The sequence below is a fragment of the Panthera onca genome, chromosome D2 (assembly GCF_046562875.1).
Source record: "Panthera onca isolate mPanOnc1 chromosome D2, mPanOnc1 haplotype 2, whole genome shotgun sequence".
NCBI classification, from domain to species: domain Eukaryota; kingdom Metazoa; phylum Chordata; class Mammalia; order Carnivora; family Felidae; genus Panthera; species Panthera onca.
The window spans coordinates 27898467-27923858 of record NC_138349.1 but is presented as its reverse complement, the minus strand read 5'-3'; the positions used below and the strand labels follow the sequence as shown (position 1 = coordinate 27923858).

Below are 25392 nucleotides of genomic sequence, written 5' to 3'. Positions count from 1 at the left end.
ATGTTAAAAAAATTAAAAAAAAAAAAAAAAAAAAAGACTGTGAAGAGACTTGCTTGACTAGGGCAGAAAATGTATGTTGAGGGAAATAACTTGGTGTAATGTGGCAGAAAATTCTGGAAGATCTTGAAAATCAGGCCTAGAACTTAATATTTGATTCCATAGATACAAAGGGCTGGCTACTGAACGTTTTTAAGGAAAAAAGACCACCATGAAATTAGTGGTGTTTAAGAAAGATTAATCTGGCAATAGCATTCAATCCAGCAAATGCTTAAAAGCTCATATTATGTTCTCAAACTTTGTGCTGAGCCACTGGAAAATGCAGATGAAAAAGAAACTGCCCCTGCTCAGAAGGAATCTTACAGTGGGGAGTAGGGGTGGGAAGCTTGTTCACAGAGAGATATAATATAGAGAGATATAAAGTATAAGTGCCAAAATAGAAATAAAGTGCTAATTCAGAGTAATCCGTTCCATCTGGGGTAAGTGTGGTGTAGGTGGAGGAGGGCATAAGCGTAGGCTTCCCTGACAAAGTATCGTTTTAGTTGATTCTTGAATCAGGATTTTGATGATGGAGAGATCAGGAAAGGAGTCTATTACACACTGAGGGAATAGAATTAGCAAAAGCACAGGGATGAGAGAGTGCTTTTCATACTTTGGAGAATGGTAAATAATGTCATGTAAATGGTTCCAGAGACTGATGGAAAGGTAAATTGTCCAGATTGTGGATGCTATACTAAGAGGTTTGGACTTAATCCTGAAGGTGACAGAGAGCTATAAAAGGTGTTTGAGCAAGGTGTGGGGTGAGATGAGGTAAGTCTTTTTAGAACGATGGTTTTGACAGTAGTGTGTAGAATGGTTTAGACAAAGGTTTCGGTAAGTGTGTCGGAAGGCTGTCTCAATAGTAATAGCATTGGTGGTGGCCTAGAGTAGAGACTGGAAATACAAACCAAGGGTTAGATCTATTAAAAGAGATGATTCAAAGGAAAAATTGAAGACCTGAAATTGGTTAGGTACATTCAAAGAAAAAAAAAGTTGGGGGGAGGGATGAGTAAAAATTGACTGAGGATTTAAGTTTGAGGTGGAAAGAAAAGTTGGGAGAGAAGGAGGTGGCCTAAGATGGGTGAGAATGGTAAAAGAGTGCTTTAAATTTGGATATGTTGATTTTGAGACAGGTTATTTAAATTTATCACCTGAATACTTTCTTTGAGATGGTTTCTTTTTCTTTTTTATTCACCTCGAGGTTACTCCTGGAAACATTTTATCCCTGAGATCTAATGCACAAGCTTTAGCATTATTTCACTTTATTGACTTTTTCCTACCCAAACATCTGTGAGTATGTGTATAGGTGTTACAACCCAAATGCTTCCAGTTTGAAGTTACAATTCTAAACTATTAAGTGCTGGACTAAGAGAGGGGGTGCAGGCATGAGGGTGGGGTGGGCAGAGAGAGCGGGAGAAAGAGAATCCAAAGCAGGCTCTATGCTGTCAGCACAGAGCCTGATGCTTGGCTTGAGCTCAGGAATCGTGAGATCATGACCTGAGCCGAAATCAAGAGTCAGATGCTTAACCTACTGAGCCACCCAGGGGCTCCTGGGCTTAAGTGAGAAATATTTGAATTAAAGGTAATAAATTTATGAAAGGTAATGAAATATTTTAGAAATATTTTAATATACTGCTACTATTTATACCATATTATTGCTCCAGGACTACAAATACATTCTGCAAATGTGTTTACTATAATGAAATGTTTAATCTGAGTATTGTGAATGAGCCGTAATAGGCAGTCAAGTTCTTCTAGTTGGCTCAGGGTTAAGTGGTAGAATGTAACTTTTATTTATATTTGAGGGAATTTTTCCCCCCAAATTTATTTTTCACTTATCTGACTTCTACCTTTCCATTTTTTTTAAAGTTCATTTATTTTGAGAGAGAGAGAGAGAGCAAGTTGGGAGGGGGAGAGAGAGAGAGAGAGAGAGAGAGAGAGAGAGAGAGAGAGAGAGAGAGAGAGAATCCCAAGCAGGTGCCGTGCTGTCAGCTCAGAGCCCAGTGTGGGGCTCAAACTCACGAACCATGAGATCATGACCTGAGCCGAAATCAAGAGTCAGACGCTTAACCAGCTGAGCCCCATCTTTCCATTTTTAAACATATTTTCCTCTAGGTTTCATCAGTTTTACTTGTTATTTTTTATTTTCATATGATTTCAGAATTCCAGAACAGTTGAAAGAATAGTGAAAAGAATCCCCTTATACTCTTCACACATATTCTCCACATATTAACATGTTGCCACATTTGCTTTATCTCTGTTTATATGGAAACATGTGCTCACATTCATTTACTTATTTTTTCTGAACCTTTTGAAAGTTAGTTACAGATATAATGTCCTTTTTCCAACATAAGTGTTTCATTGTATGTTCCAAAAAACAAGGATATTCTTTCAAATAATCACAGTACAAATTATCAAAATCAGGAAACAATGTATAAAGAAACTGTGGAGCATCCATACAGTGATACTACTTGACAGTAAAAAGGAAAGGACTACTGGTCTATTCAACAAGAGTGAATCTCGGATGTATTAAGCCAAGTGGGAAAAGGCTCAAAAAATTACATAGCATATGATTCCATTTTGTGATATTTGGAAAAGATAAAATTATTGAGACAAAAAAAATCTGTGATTACTAGAGAAAGGGGCTCACTGGATAAGGGCAGTGCAAGAGAATTTGGGAAATGATACATCTTGAGTGCGGTGGTAGTTACATAACGGTATGTTTTTTGTCAAACTCGTATAACTAAACACCAAAACAAGTGAATTTTTCTGTATGTAAATTTTAAAAGTGAGGAAACAATCAGGAAATTAACACCAATACAATGTTATTAGCTCATCTGTAGACCTTATTCAAATTTTTCTAATTGTTCCAATAATGTTCTTTATACCATTATGTCACAATACTCACTCAGTACTTAACCATCAAAATCAAATGCAGTAGAGGGGTCAGGAGGAAGAAAATTGTGGGTGTGGTCTAGATAGGCACTACTCATTCTCTTAGATGCAGATCACTGTTGTCACTATATAATTCTGTACAGAGGAGTTTACCATCAATTTTGCTTTAACTCCCCCACCCCCACCCCAGTGATCTCAGAGCACAAGTTGCATTCAGTTGTCATGTCTCTTTAGTTTCCTTTCACCTGAAACAGATCCTTAGTCTTTCTTTGTATTTCATGACTGTGACATTGTTTGTTAGTACAATACTAGTAATTTTTAAAAATTACTCAATCCTTCAATTTGGGTTAGTCTGATATTTTCTGTGATCAGATTGAGCTTAGATATTTTTGGCAAGGTTACCTCAGAAGTAATAATGTGTTCTTCTCAGTACATCATATCAAGAGGCACATAATGTTAAGGTAGTGTCTATCAGATCTCTCTACTGTGAGGTAGAGATAAATAAATCAGATTAAGAGAGTCAGGAGGAAGAAAATTGTGGATATGGACTAGATAGTTGCCGCTCATTAGGTTCACGTTACTGTTTTCACAATGTAATTTAGTATATAGAGAGTTTACCATCAATTTTGTTTCACTTCCTGTACAGTAAAAATGTGCTTTAGGGTGACTTTACTATAATAAACTTTGACCAAAACATAACTAGGCTTCCAGTTTATTATGATGACATTTTTACAAAACATAATTAACGTTCAAATATGGGAATTTACATTGAATTAAACCAGTTTTGATTATAAATGGTACTTCATTTAAGGGAGGGTGGAACTTCCTGGTCTGGGGAATAGTTACTTGCAAATTGTAAGTTTATAATTGAATACTGCCTTAAGTTTGTATTCTGTAAAACATTTAATTTTTTAATTTTAGCATTTAAAACTTTGATCTATACTTTATTTTTTATTTTGTTTAACATTTATTTATTTACTTTGTGAAAGAGAGAGAGAGAACAAGAGCTGGGGAGGGGCAGAGAGGATGAGAGAATATCCCAAGCAGGCTCTGCACTGTCAGCACAGAGCCCGACACAGGGCTCAACCACACAAACCATGAATCATGACCTGAGCCAAAACCAAGAGTCAGACACTTAACTGACTAAGCCACCTAGGCGCCCCTATACTTTCTTTTTTTTTAAAAAAGTTCAATACTCAAGTTGATCTTACGGGTTTAATGTTGGCCTTTCCCCTCCTTTGCTTATCTTACAGTGGCATATATTGCTAGTTTCCTTGTTTGGAATGCTTTATAGTCATTAATTCAGCTTTATCTCTCCGTTTTGTAGGTAGACTAAATTACTTTTTTTTCAAAATGCGGAGAAAAGACAGAATTCTGAAGTTATTGAGTCTCTCTGTCCCTTGCTTATAGCAAAGCATATTTTTTTCTTTTTTGTCTTAATTTTAGGGACCATTACCTTCAAGTGGTCATCCAAATATAAAATATCAAGTTAAATCTCATAAGAGATTTCTGCCCAAAAGGAACACCTTACAGTAGTAGTCTGTCACCCAACTACAGGTAATGCACAGGGCCCACAGATTGTAGCCACAGAGGTGCAAAGGCCCTAAAATGACACTCTATATATGCTGCTTGTCCTTTAATATATTTTAAAATACGATATTTGATACAAACCAAAAAAGGTACACCTAAGTTTAAAGTACAGTTATGATCCTATACTCTACTAATAACTTCATACTTGTATGAAAATTTTCAGATCAACTCATGTTTGGAAACAATTCCTGGATCTAAAAATAAAGTAGCTCCCCAGTTAGACTGTGTTGGATATATGTAATGAGTATTTTAAACTTGCAAATATTAAAATATTAACACTATAAATGTAGTTGTGGAAAATAGTACCCAAAAATATGTATTCGGAGTTTCTGTATTTTGCCTTGCAGATAGTGACTTACATGTGTTGATTACCAGATTTTTTTTTCTATTATTTTGTATTGTGGTAAAAATATATAACAAAATTAATCATCTTAACCATTTTTTAGTGGTGTTAAATACATTCATAATGTTTTGCAACCATCACCCCCATCTGTCTCCATAATTCTCCATCTTGTAAAACTGAAATTCTATACCCATTAAACAATAATTCCCCATTCCCCCCTTCTCCCAGTCCCTGGCAATCACCGTCCGCTTTCTGTATGATTTTGACTACTCTGAGTATCTCATATATGTGGAATCATACAGGGTTTATCTTTTTGTGACTGACTTATGTCACTTAGCATAATGTTCTCAAGGTTTGTCCATGTGGTAGCCTGTATCATTTTCCTTCCTTTTTGAGGCTGAACCCTGTTCCTTTGATGTATACACCACATTTTATTTGTCCCTTCCATCAGTCAGTGGACACTTGGATTGCTTCCACCTTTTAGCTATTGTGGGTGATGCTGCTATGAACATGAACATGCACATACCTCCTTGAGACTCTGCTTTCTACTCTTTTGAGTATATACCAGAAGTGGAATTGTTGGATCATATGATAATTCTATTTTTAATTTTTGAGGAACCACCATACTGTTTTCCACAGCAGCTGTTTCTACATTCATACTAACAGTGCATAGAGTTCCAATTTCTCAGCAACCTTGCCAATATATATTTTGGTTTTTGTCTGTTTTTTATAGTCGCCTTCTTGATGAATGTGATGTGGTATCTACTTACACTTTTTGATTTACATTCTGAAATATGACTAGTGATGTTGGTCATCTTTTTATGTGCTGATTGGCCGTTTGTACCTTCTTTAGAGAAATGTCTATCCAAGTCCTTTGTGCATTTTTGAGTTGGGTTGTTTGGGGTTTTTTGTTTGGTTAGTTTACCACTTCTTTACATATTCTAGATATTCATCCTTTATCAGATACATGATTTGCAAATATTTTCTCCCATTCGGTGTGTTGCTGCTTTATAATTCTGTTGATATTTAGAATTCTGAACTTGCTTTCAATTGGATTGTTGTTTTTCCTCCTCTTCTTAAGTATTTAAAAATCCCATTGACATTTATGGCCTCCTAGCTGCTATTTGAGATGATAGTGGCAAGAATGGACTCTAATCCTAAAGCGTTGATGAAATGATGTTGTTTTGAGCTAAGTACTATGTTATTTTTAATAAAAGAAAATCAAATCTGAGAAGAAGAAGAAGAGAAAGAACTCCTTTTCTAGGATCCATACTTTGAGAATTTGTAGTGACCAAACATTTACTATAGTTCAAAACTAATTATTTAAAGAGAAGGTAATAATCATGCTTTAAGTTGTTATCAGCTAAGCATAAACTGGAACTTTCTCATGTCCAGTGCCCACCTGCATTTTCAAAGAGCAATAAACTAGATATCTGATGAATGTGATCTGCTGGGCAGTGCTTAAATATAAATGAAATACTTTCCACCTACGTCCCTACTTGCATTTATTTATATACATGGGCATATGTTTTCCTTTACATAAGTGTATGTCTATATGTATATAAATCTTCAAATGAATAAATGCATAAATATACATGGTATTCTAGCTTACAGAATTAGAAATGTAATTCAGTTACCCCCACAGAATAAGATTGAAGATAATGAGAACTGAATTAAAGCTTACTTTCTTTCACAGAATTCCTCAGAGAGAGAAGACTGTAATAATGGCGAACCCCCTAGGAAGATAATACCAGAGAAGAATTCACTTAGACAGGTATGAAATTCAGTCTGTCTTAAAGTAAAAAGCTACCAACAACAAAACAAAAGACAGGAAACCCTCAATTTGCCATTCATTAAGCATTAGAGCTTAAATTAAGAGTACTTTGAAGTTGGTCTGGCTATAGCCATCAATTTCAATCAGGTAACATTGTTTTCCCAATCATTTAAAAATATCCTAGGTGTACAAGTACAGGACAGATCGATTGCTTACGTGTAGTGAAAACAACATCAAATAAAAGTTTTCTTATTCAGGAAAAATAACTTGAATTGCTTCTTAAGTGCAGATAGTAGAATAGTTGGCTTTAAATCTTACTTTCCTACTGAGATTCTTAATACATTAAAAAAAATTAACAATCAAAAGGGATCTGCCTCTAGAGAAGTTAGCTCCTTTTAGTCTGAGCGATATTTGCCTTTTCTAAAAGTAAAGACTGTTATTGATAACCTAAAAAAACTTACTGCTTACTGTGTTCCCAATCCCCAAAGGTAACACATTTTACTTTGAAAGTTAATTCCTTGGTGCTCTCTTTTTTAAAATTAAAATGTCCTGGGCCACTTGGGTGACCAACTTCAGCTCAGGTCACGATCTCACAGTTTGTGAGTTTGAGCCCCTCATCAGGCTCTGTGCTGACACCTCAGAGCCTGGAGTCTGCGTCAGATTCTGTGTCTCCCTCTCTCTCTCTCTGCCCCTCCCCTGCTTGCACTCTGTCAGTCTCTGTCTCTCAAAAGTAAATACACGTTAAAAAAAAAGCTTTTTTTTGGATTAAAATGTCCAAAAACATTTCACCAAAAAATTTCTTCTTCTCACTGCCTGTAGCAACAACCTCTAACATCTTCTGTCTCCCACTAGCAACAAAAACAAGTTCTTACAGTGTTGCCAGAGAATAGGCATACCACCTATTAACTTTTAATATATAGTTGGGTAAGATGAGAACGAGCAGTAGTAAAAATAATTTTAATTTACTTGCATTATGCATTATTCTAGGAAAAAGGAGAAGAGGTCTAATATTTGTTGAGTGCCCACCATAACCCTGCTACTTGTTTCATTCCGTCCTCACAATCCCCCTGCAAAGTTTCTAGATAGGGTCTCCGATTTATAGATGAAGAAAATGGAGGCTTAGAGAGACTAGAGGACTTGCTTATTAGCCAGTCAGTGAGTTAAAAGCGAGATCTCAATGTTGCCCAAGTGTTTCTACTTCTGCCTTCTTATTCCGGTTTGTGTAGTGTTTGGGTTTTGTTAATGTTTATTTTAGGTTTGAGAGTGAGAGAGCACGAGCGAGCATGAGCAGGGGAGGGGCAGAGAGAAAGGGAGACACAGAATCTGAAGCAGGTTCCAGACTCTGAACTGTCAGCACGGGGCCCGACACGGGGCTCAAGACCACAAACTCTGAGATCGTGACCTGAGCCGAAGTCAGATGCTTAACCAACTGAGCCACGCAGGTGCCCCTGTATACAGTGTTAATTTAGGGAGAAAGTCCTTGAAACTGTGATATGTCCATTTTTTATTTACTTTCTGTTAAAAATTTGGGGATGGGCACTTTCGTTTTTTGTAAAAATTACTGTCTAGTAAGTAGAATTGAATCCATTCAGGAAGCTTTGTAAAAAACCCAAATGATCAGTGATTGGTATTATGCAGTTACAACTTTAACTATTTGGAGACAAACACCTGATCTATAAATCTAAATAAATAGAACAGTATTGAGTAAGATAAATTTAGAGGTGGAAGCGGTCTGCCCACTATACAGAAACAACTGTCAGAAAACAATGACACGACAAAAAGTTTTGGCAACTTTATTTAAGCTAACAAACGAATTTTCACTCTGCAAAGTTATAAATTAATTTTAATAGGCTGATCCAGATGGTCCATTTGGAAAATGGATAGGCTGATCTGTTGAAAATTAAACTAAATTTATCTCTCTCATACTTCAAACTGAAGCAAGAGAGAGAATCGTGCCTATTAAGTCCAGCACATACAGATGGACCAGCAGGTCACACATGGGACTAATCTGATTCATTTTAAAAATAAATGCATACATTATTGAATCATTTTCTACTTGCAAGATCTGTCGTGTGCAGTATTTGAAAGAGATTTGATGTGGCTTTTTCATTGCTTTTTAGCAGGTTTGCTTCACCCTCTCCACTCTAATATAACAACTGTCTTGTTTCTGTTTTTGTTTTTCCTCCTATTGCTCCACAATGGTTTTTCTAATATCTGCCATTCAGTGTTGAGATCCAAGCTCTGGAGATTAATTAGGTCATGAGGTTTTTTTCCCCCTCCTCTCTTTGTAAAGGGTTTTTTCTCTATTCTCTTTATGAAGAGCATGAACTCAGTGTTCTTGGAAAGAGAAATGGCCTTTAGAAACTGGGAAGTAGGAGATCCTCTTGGGGCCCTCTGAATCTTTTAGCTTCTGGGTGTTTTAACAGCCCCATGAATGCAGATTTGTAAATTTATTGCAGTGCCATCTGGTTTTTTGCTCGAACCAGATTACTGTTGGCTTGTGTCTGTCTATTGTGGTGGTCACTCCCTAGGAGCTTGCCCTCTCAATCTTAGGGAAGAGTGATGAATAGCAGGGGTCAATAGAAGCGGGTCACAGGGCAGCTGTCCGGGACTGCCCTGAACTTGATTACCCCACTGCTGATTTTTTTAATGTAGGACATAATATATAAGCTGTTTAAACTCCCCCTTTTCTCTGTTGCATGACAATAATGAAGTGCCATTTGCTCCCCCTCCCCACTTTAGTCAAGCTATATAGATAAAAAGATGTCAAAGCTGCCTTTTCCCTAGTGTTGATGTAGGTAGGATTTGCATCATCTAGGCCAATCCCTTGAGATCCTTTTACAGATATTTCTAATGGGATTTCAGGAACTCTTTCACTTTTTATTTTTAAATGCTTGGTTACATAGTAGTGTTTTAAACTGATTTTATAGTTTACATATATTGTTCTAAAGTACAGTTTCACAGGTGTTGATAGACTGTGACTACTGTGTGGTAACTGAGTTACTTAATCACTGGAGGAGCTAAAAGAAAGGTTATCACTACAATTCTTACAGACATTTAAAGGATAATGAGGGAATATTATAAACAACTTTAAACCACAGCTTTGGCAACTTAGATGAAATGGACTAATTCCTTGAAAAATAAAACTTACAGAGGCCAATGCAAGGTGAAACCAAATTTGAATAGCCTGATGTCTATTAAAGAAATCAGATTATCAAAAGGCCCCCATATGGTTTCACTGGTGAATTCTATGAAATATTGCAGAATAAATAACCCATTCCTGTGCAAACTCAGAAAATAGAGAAGGCAGGAACACTTCCGGACTTGTATTCTGAGGCCACCATTACCGTAATTCCAAAACCTAACAAAGACATTAGTAGAAAAAGAAAATACTGAGGGAGAAAGTCAGGAGACACTAGTCCCTGTGTCACTAAGCCATTTTGTATACCTGCTTTTCCATTCCATATCAGAAGGCAGGAAAGTTGGTGGGGAAAGAAAGGTAATGTATTCTTTTAATTTTCTAAATTTCAGAATAATCTCTTCTATCCACATTAAGTGAAGTGTGAACTTTTATTTAAAGAATGTACAAAGTGGCTACAATTTTCTTTCTGCTTTTATTTCTAAAATGTGAAGTCAAAGAAACCATAGCAACTGTTTTCATAGCTTTTATTCATATCTGCAAACAAGGGCAAAGGCCTGGGAGGATACATGAAAGTACTCATTACTTTTTGAAAATGTAGCCTCACAACATGCAACTCCTTTGCTTCACATTGGTGCTAATAGGATCTGTCAGCCCTGCCTTTCTATGTAATTGAGTAAATTGTGACCTCTGTCTAATCCTTCCCCCATCCCCCATTCCCTTTGTGTATGTGTCCACTTACCATCCTGAGAACGTGGGCAGTGATAAATAAAGCATTGAGTAGAACTCTCTCAACTCTTTGAAAGCAGCATGATGCCAGCCCTCTAGTTATATTTCTTTAAGTGTTTACGTTTTTCTGTATTCTTTCTCTTGTGTAGCTGGAACCCTGGGGATGCAAAGCCATGAGAGAGGCCAAGAAGCTAACAAAGTAGCTGTCTCCCTTGTTAGCTTGTTCCTTTATTCTTTAAAAACAAGATAAAAACCATCTGGCTCAGGGCATTACATTTTCCTCCCCCATGCACCTCTATAGATGGAGACTTCACCTGCAGTGAGGGTTTACATTGATTAGGGAGGGAGCAGTAATTCAAGCTTCCATCCTCTTCAAGGATACTTTGCAGTCTTTTAAAGGTGCTGACCCACTGAGTTAAACTGTCAAGGGAGGATAAAAAAGTATCTTCATCCCAGGAGGTAACAGCTGCCAGGTTTTCAACACCTTGCACGCTGCTGGAAAAATGTCACAATTGTCAGCTGAAAGAAAAATGACTGTGTTGTCATCTTCTGTTAATGACTGGGCCTTATAAAGGGAACTCATAAGCCTTTTGGAAGGAATAAGTAGCTGTTTTCCTTTCCTATCCCTGTGCCCCCAAATTCCTATGTTGTTCTGAACAGTACCTTGGAGTAGATCCATAAAACACAGCAGTAAAGATCTTAAACAGCCCCGTATAAGCATGGGGGTCTAACTGGCACAGCTCCTTTATACAGTTGGATGAGTAGGAGGAAAAAAGCACGTCACTGACACAGAAAATGACATTATATTGTGTATTAACAAAACAACAACAATAACAAAAAGTCATTCATAAGCCAGTGAGCTGAGAGAAAACATACTGTATTTCTGCTCTTTGGAGGACAATTTGTTTTCAAGCAGCATCCAGATGGGTAAATACCACGACATTTCTTTTTTTCAAGAGAGCCACTTCTTTTCTTCCTTAAAAAAAAAAAAAACAAAAAAAAAAAAACAAAAAAAAACCCCAAAACCTCACTGAATTTACTTCCTTTAATAGCTCTATAATGTTTGTATATGATGGCATTCCCTTCTTTCTGATTTGATTGATGAGGAGAGAAGGTTTAATGAAGTCCCAGATATTAGCCAGGCAAGTTTTTTTTCTATTTGTTTTAGGTTAGTCATTTTAATTGTATTGAGTAATTAGAAGGTACACACAGCCAGGGGAGCTTTGTTCTGATAATTGCTCAAGAAAACCCATTCCCTATCTGCTGTTGCTTTGTGTTAAGACACTTCTCCCTCTAGTGGCAATAGTAAGCACTTTGACTTGGCAGTAGGCAAGGTGTAATTGCAATATGACAAACTATGCTTAAGGGACTATCTTGTAAATACTTTAGTTTGGAGTTTGGCGTTATTTCATTATATATGTGTGCTTTTTTTTTTCCCTATGAAACTTCCTACCTCTTTTTTACCCCCTGAAGTGCTTTGGGCTTTGGATGGAAAAATATTGCGTGAGATGTTTATTAAAAAAAAAAAAAAAAAAAAAAAAAAAATCACAGTGCATCCTGGGTAATGTTTTGCAGCTTGACTTAATTTTAGTCATCTGTTTTAATTACCTATTTATAAAAATGCTTTTGCATTTGTAGACATTATTTAATACTTTGGAAGAAGCACCTCATTTGAAATAAATAAATAAATTGTACTTATTTTAAATAGTCCATGTAAAAGATCTTAAAGGTAATTAATGTAGGTCTCTTAAGTAAGACAAAAGTGATCTTTCCAAGTCTGATGAAGTGATTTGTTTATTTAACTTCCCACTTCGGCTGAATCCTTCAGAGTCTAATAACTTTTTTTAAAAACATGGTTTGGCAATTTGTGTCTAGCTACAAAAACCCTTCTTCCAAAAGAAGCAATTTAATAACCGGCTTTCTTAAAATTACTTTGAGGAAGGAAGACTGTATAGGGGGTTGGTGTTTTGTTTTATGTTTATTTCAGGGTAATCATTCTTTGATAAATTGTGTAATCACTGACTTAGTAGAAAAAGTATTATTGAACTCCTGGGTTGCAATGACCATAAAAAGTGTATTTTCATATAGAGACTTGAGATGTTGTGAATAAATTATAAAGGAAACAGCTTATATGCTGGTCGAAGCCCATATGGACCAATTCATTTTGTGTTCAGTGCTTAATGTGGATGTACCATTAAAAAAAAAAATGGTGAGGGGAGCCTATTGTGCCCTTTTGTATGAGTCTTTTAAAAATCTGCCCTAAGAGTACTTTGGGAGGAGATCAGATAGAGCATTGCATCCATTGAATGAGATTGGGTAGCATCAGCGTGGCATTTTTAAAGCCCAGTCCCAGCTTCCCTAGATGTCGCCTTGTAGTTTGCTTTTTCTATCCCATATTCTTGCTGGGAACTTGATTTGATGTTACCATATATCTGAAGGTCTCCGTCTCCCCCCTCCCTGTACCCCCCTGTACTGCCCCCCAATCGCTGCCCATTTTCATTATACCGTATCTTGTTTTGCTATAGGGCTGCTGAACAGATTTCTTAAGCAGCTTTTTGCAAGGTTAAAAGAATGCAGCCTGGTAACAAGTTTGTGTCATTTTAAATATATACCTTCTAGTAAATAAGGAGAAGTCTGGCAATCAATCCCTTTTAGTGTGTTATATGTTTCACCTGACAACTAAACCTTCTATTGATTAGCCATTACTTTGTTAGATAATCCTATGTCATTGAATCCATTGTAAAAAATTAAACTCTTTAAAATGTTTTACCCTAGCAGCACTGTGAAAATTGAAAACTTGTTCAGAATTACAGCCTGCTTTCACAAAGAAGGTAGTTTTCAGCAAGGCAGCTTACTGGTTTATGCTTATGTGCTTTATATGCAATATAAAAACGTATTAAAGTAATCCAACGCAAAATTCTCTGCCTCTGGTTCAGCAGTGAGGCTACCTTTCCGAATGTTGCATGGGGACAGAGCGTATCTTGCCAGTGGCAATTATACTCACTAGTTTAATTCTAGCCTGGAAGAAGTCTTAGTAAAATATTGAATGTAAAATACTGAATTTTTTGGCTTTTTTATTCCAGGGTGATCTTAAGACTGTGACAAGTTTTAGTTTACTAATCTATGTGACTTTCTTGGGAGGTAAACAAGATCATATGCCCATTTTACAGATGGGATGTCTAGAAAATAAAAGCTTATGCATAGCCTTACTCTAGAAACTCCTGCAGGACTAGAACTGGTTTCTTGAATCTGTCTAATGTTCCTCTGAGTGTCTTCTATCCATTTCTGAGGGGAAAAAGGAATTGTCTAACCTACCATAACTATTTTTTCCTAGAAAATAGCATATTTTTATTAATTATGCAAACGTTTAGTCCTTTTTCCTCTAAAATATTAACTGCATACTTTTACATTTTCACTGAAGTAAAATTTTCATACAGTGAACTGCATAGATATTGTATAAGTCAGTGAGTTAATGATGAGTCTATCTACCTGTGTAACCACCACCCTCATCAAGCTATAGAACATTTTCATTACCCAAGAAAGTTTCCTTGGTCTCCTTCCCAATCAGTTTTCCCATCGCCAGTGAATCAAAAACTGGTCAGCTTACTCTCATAGGTTAGTTTCACCTTTTCTAGAATTTCATGTAATAGAATCATAGATTTTTGGAGTCTGACTTTCACTCAGTGTAATTTTATGACATCCATTTTATACCACTGATTCAGTAGTTTATTCTTTTTTATGATATATCTGTTGAATAAGTACATTATAGTTTGTTTTCCATTCTTTTGGTGGACACCTAAGCTGCTTGCATTTTTGTAAGTGAAGTTGCTATGGATGTTCTTATATAAAGCTTTTTTAGTGAGCATATGTTGAATACTTTTTGATGTGCTTATTAGCTATTCAGATATTTTGTGAAGTATCTGTTTTAAGTTTTTTGCCATTTAAAAAAATTGCATTGTCTTATTGAGTTCTGTTGAGTTCTAGCTGCTGGCTCTGTGAGATATGTGTTCTGTGTTTTCTCATAATATATGGCTTGCTTATTCATGGTGTGTTTTGATGAAAAGTTTCTAATTTTTGAATGAAACCCATTCTGTCAATCATTACCCCATGATTTGTACATATTCTAGGTTTTCTTCCAGAAGGTTTGTTAAGTTTTAGCTTTTACCCTTTAGTCCATCTCAAATTAATTCTTATGAGTGCTGTTCATTATTTTACCTACACTTTTTTATTCAGTTGTTTTGACACCATTGTTGAAAAGTCTTTTCTTTCCCCCAATGAATTCCAGAAGTGTCGTTGCCAAAAATCAGTTGGTTGTACAAGTGTATTCTATTTCTTTCTCTCTCTCTCTCTCTCTTTTTTTTTTTTTAATATTTATTTATTTTGAGAGAGAGAGAGAGAGTGGGGAGGGGAAGGGGGGTGCAGGAGACAGAATCCCAAGCATGCTCTGCATTGTCAGCGGAGAGCCTGATGGCGGTGCTCCATCTCATGAACCCTGAGATCATGACCTGAGCCAAAATCAAGAGTCTGATACTTAACCGACTGAGCCACCCAGGTGCCCCCAGTGTAGTCTATTTCTGCACCTCCTGGAAAACAGGGTGCTGCTGGGATGCAGAGCAAAGGGTAATAGCAGCTGAGGCACTGACCAACCCCTACTTCAAATCCACACAGAGGACGAGCTCAAAGTACCTTTTCTTTTTAGAAGTGTCTATCCTTGCACCAAATACTACACTGTCTTCATCATTGTAGCTTTAGTAAGTCTTGAAGTCAGGTAGTGTGTGTGAGTCTTCCGTGTCCTTTTTTTTTTTAATTAAAAAAAAATTTTTTTTAATTTATTGTTGAGAGAGAGAAACAGAACACAAGGCGGGGGGTGGGGGGTGGGGTGGGGAGGCAGAGAGAGGGAGACACAGAATCCGAAGCAGGCTCCAGGCTCTGAGTAAGCTGTCAGCACAGAGCGCAATGGGGGGCTCGAACCCCTGAACCGTGAGATCATGACCTGAGCCGAAGTTGGATGCTCAACTAACTGAGCCACCCAGGTGCCCCAAGTCTTCCGTATTCTTAATTTTAATATTTTGGCTATCATAGATACTTTGCATTTCTATATAGATTTTAGAATCAACTTAGTTTCTTTTAAGAAGTCTGGGTTTTGATTTGGATTTTATTGAAACCATGTATCCATTTGAGTAGAATTAACCTTGCTGTAATATTGAGTTTTCCAGTCTGTAAACATGGTATATATCTGCATTTAATTGTCTTTCTAAATTTTTCTGAGCAATGTTTCTTAGTTTTCAATGTATATTTCTTACTCAGTTCTAACTCTTTAATCTTTTTTCAGTGCTATTGTAAATTTTTTTCATTCTCTAATTGTTTGTTGCTAGAAAATATAAATTGATTTTTGACTCTTGACCTTATTTCCTATCATTTGTTACTAAAGACAGTTTTATTTCTTCTTTTCCAACGTATTTGCCATTTGTTTCCCTTTTTTGCTTTATTTGAATGGCAGTGGCCTCCAATATAATGTTGAATAGATGTGGTAAGAGAACATCTTTGCCTTCCTTGTCCCCAATCTCAGAGGGACTGTATTTGGTCTTTCACTACTAAGTATGATGTTAGTTAACATTTTTTTAGCCACTCTTTGTGGGATTAAGAACGTTCCCTTTTATTTCTAGTTTGCTGAGATTTTGGTTTGTTTTTGTTGTTGTTATTGTCATCATGAATGGGTGTTTAATTTTGTCAAATGCTCCCATCCACACTTATTCTGTTAATATGGTGAATTACATTAATTGAATTTATTAAGACTTTTTGTGTCTGTGTTCATGGGGGATATTGGCCTGTAGTTTTCTTTCCAATGTCTGTGTCAGTTTTTGGTGTTAGGATTATGATGCCCTGATAAAATGAGATGAGAAGTCTTCTCCTCCTCCTCTGTTTTCTAAAAGTGTTTGTGTATAGTTCTTGTATTATTTCTTTCATATTATTTAATAGAATTCACCAGTGAAACCATCTGGGTAGAAGTTTTCTTTTTGGGAGGGTTTTTTAAAATTTATGTGGAATAATTTTTTATTACAATTTTAATTTCTTTAATAGATGCAGAGGTATTCAGATTTTCTATTTCTTATTGTGTCAGTTTTGGTAATTTATGTTTTTCAAGAAATGTACCTTATTCAACAGATTGCAGGCTGTATTTTTTTATTTTAATACTGAGATTATCCCATATTGGGTTACTAAAAGCCCCTTTAAGCTGGCATCATTCCCCTCTGACACATCGCCATCATTCCCTGCAGATCTCCAGGTTCATCTTGTATTTTCACCATCCAGTCCTGTAACCAGCCATTTCTCCAGAGAGCTATGGTTCCTTTTAGTGTAAAATGGTATCTAGAAGCCAAGATTTTTCATCTGGGTTTATATATTTGAAAACCATGAATTCACATTGGTACCTTCAATTCCAATTCAGCACCACAGAGTTTGTTCTAGAGCTCTTCCTTTTCATATTTATAATTCTCTTTTCTAATTGTAAGAAACCTGGTTTGAGATTTTTTTTTTCCTTTCAGCAATTTGAAAATGTTATTTCTTGTCTTCTAGCCTTTGTTGTTTATGGTGGAGAGTCTGCCTTTATTTATATTGTTGGCTCCCATGTATGAAGCATCCATCTTTTTTCTTTGGCTGCTTTCAAAGTTTTGTCTTTATTGGTTTTCAGCAATTTTGACTGTGTGTAGTTCTTGTTATCTTTGTATTTAATCTCCCTAGAGTTTGCTGATCTTCGATCAGTAAGCCAGTGGTTTTCACCAAATTTGAGAAATATTTGATCACTATTTTTATAACTTTTGTGCCCCATTCTCACTTCTCTTCTGGGTTTCCAATTACACATATGTTAGATTATTGACACTTATTCCACAGATAACTGAGACTCTATTCATTTCTTTTTCTTTCACTGTCTCTATTCTCCAGTTTGGATAATTTCAGTTGATCTGTCTTTTTAGTTCATTGACTTTTTTTTCCCTGCTATCTCCAATCTGCTTTTAAGCCCATATAGTAAATTTTAAATTTCAGATAATACACTTTTCAATTGTAGTTTCTGTCCGGTTCATTTTGGATTTTCATTTTTTTCTGGTGAAAATTTCTGTTTATTCATTATGACTGTCTTTCATTTAAGATGTTGAACATTCATTATAGCTTCTGTAAAGCTTTTATATGCTGATTCCCATACAAGATCATCTCAGGATCATTTTTTATCCTTTTTTCTCTTGACTATGGGTTCCATTTATCTGCTCTTTCTCATGTCTAGCAGTTTTTTTATTATATTGTAGAATTATAAATGACTAATTGCGATGACCCTGGATTCTTTTATCTAATACCGATTAACTTACTGACTGATCACATGACTTCATAGAGTCTTGGTTCCATGTTTGTTAGGGCAAGTATGTTTTGATTTTGCCCTTGGTCTTAAGGTAGATCCCTTACTCCTTAGACTTACTATTTATTCTCAGTGTAGGGTTTTCCAACTTTTCAGTGGAAAGTTTGAGATGCCTATCAAATTCCTCTAACTTAGTAGGAATCATATTCTAAACTATGTCTCCCCTCATGGGCAGCAGCTAGAATCTCTGCTTGGATCTTTCAGTCTTCTGTCATTTTCCACTGGAATCCTTAGAGTGTCCCATTCATGTATGTAGTTTGGAGATTAGCCATGGATTTGAGGGGAATTGTGCCTCCCCTATGGGTCTGTCTATTTTCTATGATTTCTCTTCTCAGTCTCCAGCCACTGTGGCAGTCCAGAACTCCATCCTTTGACATATCAAGCCAATAGAATGGCTTTCTAATTGAATTTTAGTCACCCTGTACCAAGTAGATTGGTGAGTACCCTTAGGGAAAAAGCACATAAACAAGGATGTTACCCAGTGTGATTCTCCTCTTTCAAGGTCAGTCCACACCCTTCCTCCCCCTCTTCTTCACCTACCCTCCCCCTCCCCTGGTTCCTGACTAAGTCAATCTCTGGTGCTTTTAAGTAGTAATTTTAAAATATTCCCCCCCCCCCCCCGCCATGGTTTATAATTGTTGCCTTATGAGGGTTAATCCCATATAAATATCTCTACCATTTTTGGAACTTGAGCTCTGTGGCTTACAGTTTTTATGTTATTCAGTATATACTAGTTACTTCATAAGTGTCTTTTAAAAATATAGGAAGTTTTATTTAAAGACTTTTGTGTTGTCTGTACATGCATAATGTTTGCGGTATTAGTAGCTGCAAAAGAAGTACTGAATCCTGAGCCCAGAAGATTCACGTACCAATACCTGCTTACAAATGATCCAATTTATTCCTTTGAAATATGTTTTGAAATAATTTCAACTTAAATAATATAAGAGTAAAATAGTTCAGTGGATAAATTTTTAAAGTTTAACTTGTGTAAATGGAAAACCAATTTTATAATACTTTTTCTCCGTTTTCTTAGATTTTTTTTACCTACACCTTTCCAAAGAATTGACCAAAAATGAATAACTTAAAATATCTATGCATCCATTGCTGACATAAATAAATAGGAGAAATCATGGCTCTTCCTCACAGAAAACATTCCATTTAATAAATGTGGAAGGAAAGAGGGAAAATCACCCTCAGGGGAAAAATCACCATCAGGGGCGCCTGGGTGGCTCATTTGGTTAAGCATCCAACTCTTGATTTCAGCTCAGGTCATGATTTCACAGTTTGTGAGATCAAGCCCCCATCAGACTCCATGCTGTCAGCTTGGGATTCTCTCTCTCCCTTTTTCTCTGCCTCTCCTCTGCTGTGCACATGCTCTCTCTCAAAATAAATAAACATTTTATAAAATTTAAAAAGGGGCATCTGGGTGGTTCAGTCAGTTAAGTGTCCGACTCTTGACTTCTCTGCTCAGATCACAAGCTCGCAGTTTGTGGGTTTGAGCCCCATGTCAGGCTCTGCACTGTTAGTGGGATTCTCTCTCTCCTCTCTCTTGTGTGCACATGTTCGTGCTCTCTCTCTCTCTCAAAATAAATAAACTTAAAAGAATAAAAATAAATTTAAAAAAAAAATCACTGTCAGAACACTACACTAAAAATTACCATAGGCAAGATCTACCAGTAGATGCTAAAATTAGCAGGCTGAAGTTGAAACGGAAACAGTATATTTGCATAGTCTCAATATTTCCCCCAATATATTTAGTAATTCCCAAAGGAAGAATAATAAACTTATAATGGAAAATCTTGTCAGACATGACCTTAGGCAAGTGATAAAGGTTAACATCACTATAAATACTTATTAACATACCTCCTGACTTACTTGATGCATCGAGAAGGGCACATCTCTTATGTGGTATTATTCCCAATAATGTATAACTTCCATCTGATCGTGAGAAAACATGAGACAAAGCCAGATTGAGAGGCATTATATAGATTAATCAGTTCTCTTCAGAAGTGTCATAATCATAAAAGATAAGACTGAAATTGTCACAGATTAGAGGATACTAAGGAGACATGGTAACTAAATTCAATGTGGGATCTTAGGTTAGATCCTGAACAGAGGTTCTGCCTGGGTAGCTCAGTTGGTTAAGGGTCTGACTCTTGGGTTTGGCTCAGGCCATGATCTCACGGTTTATGAGTTTGAACCCTGCATCTGTTACGGAGCCTGCTTGGGATTCTCTCTCTTAATTTCTCTCTGCCCCTTTCCCCAACTCAAAATAAACCGGGGCGGGGGGTGGGGGGAGATCCTGAATAATAAAAGGATATTGGTGAGAAAAGTGGTGAAACTAAAAATAAATTCTTTATATTGTACCATGTTAATTTACTTAACTTTGGTAAGTCTTTTGTGGTTACATAAGACATTAACATAAGGGGAAGCTGGGGGAGGGTATACAGGAACTTATTTTTGCAACTACTGTGTAAATCTAGAATTTAAAAAATGGATTCTTTGCTATTGTTGGTTATGAGAGATTGCTTACGTCTTTTTAAAAAAAAATTTTTTTTAACGTTTATTTCTGAGACAGAGAGAGACAGAGCACGAGTTGGGGAGGGGCAGAGAGAGAGGGAGACATGGAATCAGAAGTAGGCTCCAGACTCTGAGCTGTCAGCACAGAGCCCAACATGGGGCTCGAACTCACAAACCGTGAGATTATGACCTAAGCCGAAACCAGTCTCTCAACCAATTGAGCCATCCAAGCGCCCTGAGATCGCCTGTGTCTTAAGATTTTTCTCTTTAATTCCAACACATATGGTTCTCCAGCATAGTAGTTCTCAAAGTGTGTTCCTAAACCAACAGCATTCATATCAACTGGGGATTTGTTATAAATGCAAATTCTCAGAAGCCTGGGGATGGGACCTAACAATCTGTGTTTTAACAAGCCCTCCAGATGACTCTGATGCATGCTAAAGTTTGAGAACCATGATTTGTACCATCAATTAAAACTTAGACTACAAGAAAACATTGTTTTACTATATTGGCCAGTTATTAATAATGTTTGCTTACCATTTTTTCAGATTGTGGTAAAATCCATGTAACATAACAACCTCTTAATCATTTTTAACTGTACGGTTCAGTGGATTAAATATATTTACATTATTATGTAATTGTCACCACCATCCATCCCCATAATTCTTTTCATCTTGTAAAACTGAAACTCTATACCAGCCTCTGGCAACCACTTATCAGTATTTATCTTTTTATAACTAGCTTATTCCACCTACCATAATGTCCTCAAGGTTCATCCATATTGTCCTATATGTCAGAATGTTCTTCCTTTTTTTTTTTTTTTTAACTTTCTTTTAATGTTTATTTATTTGTTTTGAGAGAGAGCGAGACAGAGAGTGAGAGAGCAGGTGAGGGGCAGAGAGAGAGGAAGAGAGAGACTGCCAGGCAGGATCCGTGCTGTCAGCACAGAGCTGGACGCAGAGCTCGATCTCATGAACCATGAAATCATGACTTGAGCCAAGATCAAGTGTCCAGTGACTAACCCACTGAGCCACCCAGGTGCCCCAGAATGTCCTTCCTTTTTACGGCTGAATACTATTCCATTGATGTACATGCCACATTTTGCTTGTCCCTTCATCTGTTAGTGGATATTTGGGTTGCTTCCATGTGAATAATGCTGCTATCAACATGGATGTAGAAATATCTTTTTAAGACTGCTTTCAATTCTTTTGGGTATACATCCGGAAGTGGCATTGTTGGATCATATGGTAATTCTAATTTTAATTTTTTGAGGAACCATTACCATGCTGTCATCCACAGCAGCTGTAGCCTTTTACATTCCCACCGGCAGTGCTCAATGGTTCCAATTGTTCCACATCCTTGCCAACACTTACTGTTTTCTGTTTTTGTTTTTGTTTTTAATTTTTTTAACGTTTTATTTATTTTTGAGACAGGGAGAGACAGAGCATGAACGGGGGAGGGTCAGAGAGAGGGAGACACAGAATCTGAAACAGGCTCCAGGCTCTGAGCTGTCAGCACAGAGCCCGACGCGGGGCTCGAACTCACGGACCGCGAGATCACGACCTGAGCTGAAGTTGGCCGCTTAACCGACTGAGCCACCCAGGCGCCCCTGTTTTCTGTTTTTTAATAGTAACCATCTTAGTGGGTATGAAGTGGTATCTCATTGTGGTTTCATTTCTGAGCTGATGTGCTTGTTGGCCATTTGTATTTCTTCAGAGAAATGTCTGTTTAAGTTCTTTGCACATTTTTGAATAGCTCTATCACCTTCCAGCAGATCACTGCTGCTTACATACTTGTTCATGAGTTCATCATTGGCTCTTGTGGGCTCTCACTTTCTTTGCTTCCTGTTGTCTACCTTGTTTCCAGTTCGCATAAATCTGGAATTTATACATAGGTCTATCTGTACGTTGATTTTGAGAAATGGAACAAAATTTGAAAACTGTATATGACAGCATTTTAATATTTAAACCTGTTTCCAAAAAATTCTCATTACAGACTTACAACAGCTGTGCCAGACTCTGCTTAAACCAAGAAACAGTATGTCTAGCAAGCACTGCTATGAAGACTGAAAATTGTGTGGCCAAAGTAAGTAATATTACTCATCAATATGCATTATACCGCATCTTAACAGTGCTTTATCTGTAAACATCTTTATATCATATTGCTATTAAAGATCATCACAAGATTTTATATTTAAAAAAAAAATACAGGAGACATCATTTTATCCAAAGCAGATTGCAAGTTGGAGTCTCCATCTTTTCAGTTGCAAAAGAATCTTTTGATTATGCATTCTGGTCACACTTCAGTCGAATTCACATTTGTTACTTGACACTAGTTATGGATTATTACAAATAAATAAGATTCATGAAAGAAAATATACAATTACTTTCATAAGGTTGTTCATGGGTTTTAAATGTAATTAAGTATAGGGTATCCATTGCAAGGATTGTGAGATACACTATAGAAAATCCAGTTATTATAATACTATTATTATTTATTGAATGGCTAAAGATAGAAATATTGCTTTTGGTGATTTTGATCTGAGTGTACAAGTATGTTTTATCGTGCATATGCTCTACCTTTTCTCGTGCACAAAATGTATGTATATCTACAGAGATAAAATTAATCACACATTAGAGATCTTATGATCTAATAATTACATTAACTATGGCTCAAATCTTTCAAGTATCTCTAATTAGTTAGGAACTTTGACCTAAATTTCGATATCAGCCATTTTGATTATTCCAGGACTAAGTAAAATTCCAGTATGGGCTCGGTTTCTAGACTTTTACTTTGCATATATGCAAAATTATTGTTTTAATAGCTATTCAGGGATTTGTCACTGTTACAACATTTCCAACTTTAACTACTTTAGTTTAGTCTATCTTATTATACTAAGGCTTTCAGTTACTTGCTATTATTATTAGAGCCAGACCTGGTAATCAGGTAGTCTCCATCCTTTACTAAAAAATCAAAGGACAGCAATATTTTTTAGTATTTTTATTTTCTTTCTTAAAACATAGTCACTGGACCTACTTAATCAACTGAAATCATACTAACTATAACCATTAGAAATGATCCATATAATAAGTGTCAGAATTTATTTAAAATTATAGTTTAAAAAGTTGGTTAAGTGTCTCCTAAATTAGAGTGTCTAGTAACTTGCTGTAAAATATGAAAATAATAAATTACATGTATTTATTTTTTCAGCCATTTAGTCACAACTAACAAGTGCTAATTGACCCTATTTTGTGTCTGGCATTTGTACATTGAAATGGGGGACCAATTATTTGGGCCTCTAAAAATAATCTTCCTCCTTTTTGGCCACATTGCTCAGTTTCATCACAAGTGGGTGACTTCTGGCTAAACAAGGTAAAATCTTAGCATGAGCACCGATCCAAGGACAGGGTGACAATTTTAATGAGTTTCATTGAGAGCTGGCCAAGTGAGCATCTGTTCCTTTTGTTTCTCCATACTTTGTAAGCCAGGATTTCTAAGCTATATAGTCATGTTGGTGTGTGTCTGTATGATGTGTTTTGTTTTGTTTTTCTCCCACCCTGTACTTCAGTGGTGCATGGTTAGAAATCTTCTGGCATCTGGCACAATGGCATAATTTCTTCTGTGCTCTTGGGTGAGGAAATAAGTTTGCTCATTGCTGCTCATCTGTCTGTTTCCTTTGCTCCCAGATGGTGACCCTCTCATCCCACTCTTGCTTATTTTAACATTATTCTGACACTTAGATCCTTTCATCGTCTCCTTAAATACCCTAATTTAATAATGATTTCTATCATTTCCTGTTGGAACCTACCTAACTTTCTGGTTCCTTTTGTTGGCCCACATCCTGGCTTCTGGTTCATTGCTTCAGATTTGAGCCAAATAATTAGTTGATCAATGGCAAATAAAAACACGTAGCTAAAATTATGTCTTTCTTGTAACAGCCTCCAGTAGGTACCAGTAACATGAGTTTTCCTTTTCTATTTCCCTTCCGTAAGAGTTTTCCCTTTTCTATTTACATATGTTATGTGTACCTCATGATTCTGTGCTGTTTCTGTTGGCCTCATTTATTGCTTGACCTGTGAAAGGTAATGACTTGCCATTATTTTTGTAGGTCTACAAGCTTGTCCTGTTTCCTGCTCTTCACCTTTAGCCCTTAACTGAGTAGTTTCATCTGCTACATTTGATATGGCTGCAGTGGTTTTTAACTTTGTACAGGTGTCCGTTGTTGATTCAGACCGTACTCCCGAGTGGCCTTGAATGTCCAACCATCTCCATGTGAGAGCACCTATAATATAGTGCTGTCAACCATTTTTTCCTCTAGCGCAAAGCAGCTAATTCTGATGAGTGACTTTGATTTGGGTGAAAATAGTAGTTACTATTATTGAATATTGTTTATTATGAGTTTTAGAGAAGACATCAATACCAGTTATTCCCTGAAAAACAGCAAAGTTGTTAAGTTCAGACCCTGTAGTACATAGTATGTGACTCTTCTTTGGCAGAAATAGCTTACAATAAATGTTTTATAATAGGTCTATGAAAACGGGCCCATTCGTCCTCTTTAGAATACAAGAAAACAAAGTGGTAAGAAAAACTACGGCCACTCTAGGTTAATAATAATCTGAATCTCTAACTTGAAGAATGAGACCTAGGAAAAGATTTAAAAATAAAAATGGGGTCATTTTATCAGTATAACCTGGTCTAAGTAACATTTGGAGGCATTGAAATATCTTTTATTTTCTTCCAAAGCCGCCTTTTCTTTCTAATTATAGGTCTGTAGTTCATGAGATTTGTTTGGAACATGACGAGCTCTGTATTTATTGTAGCTTTAAATGGACAGTCATTATTGACTGCCAGCTTAGTCTTTAAAATCAATAATTACATTGTACCTAATTGTCAACCTTCATGATGTTTTTTAATTGGTAAAGAAAGCTAACTAGAAAAATGAAGAGCATTACTTTTTT

At 36.4% G+C, this 25392-nt stretch overlaps 1 protein-coding gene across 10 annotated transcripts in view; it reads left to right on the top strand.

Annotated features, from left to right (window-relative positions):
• Window positions 1–25392, top strand: part of BTRC (beta-transducin repeat containing E3 ubiquitin protein ligase) — a 182766-nt gene that overhangs the window by 91583 nt on the left and 65791 nt on the right. For 8 of the 10 annotated variants that reach the window (XM_078434750.2, XM_078434745.2, XM_078434741.2 and 5 more), the window contains 2 exons: window positions 6561–6638; window positions 22430–22519. In XM_078434750.2, coding sequence (XP_078290876.1) covers window positions 6561–6638; window positions 22430–22519 — 168 coding nt within the window. The remainder of the gene's footprint in view (window positions 1–6560; window positions 6639–22429; window positions 22520–25392) is intronic. The other 2 variants (XM_078434748.2, XM_078434744.2) reach the window with 1 other exon arrangement.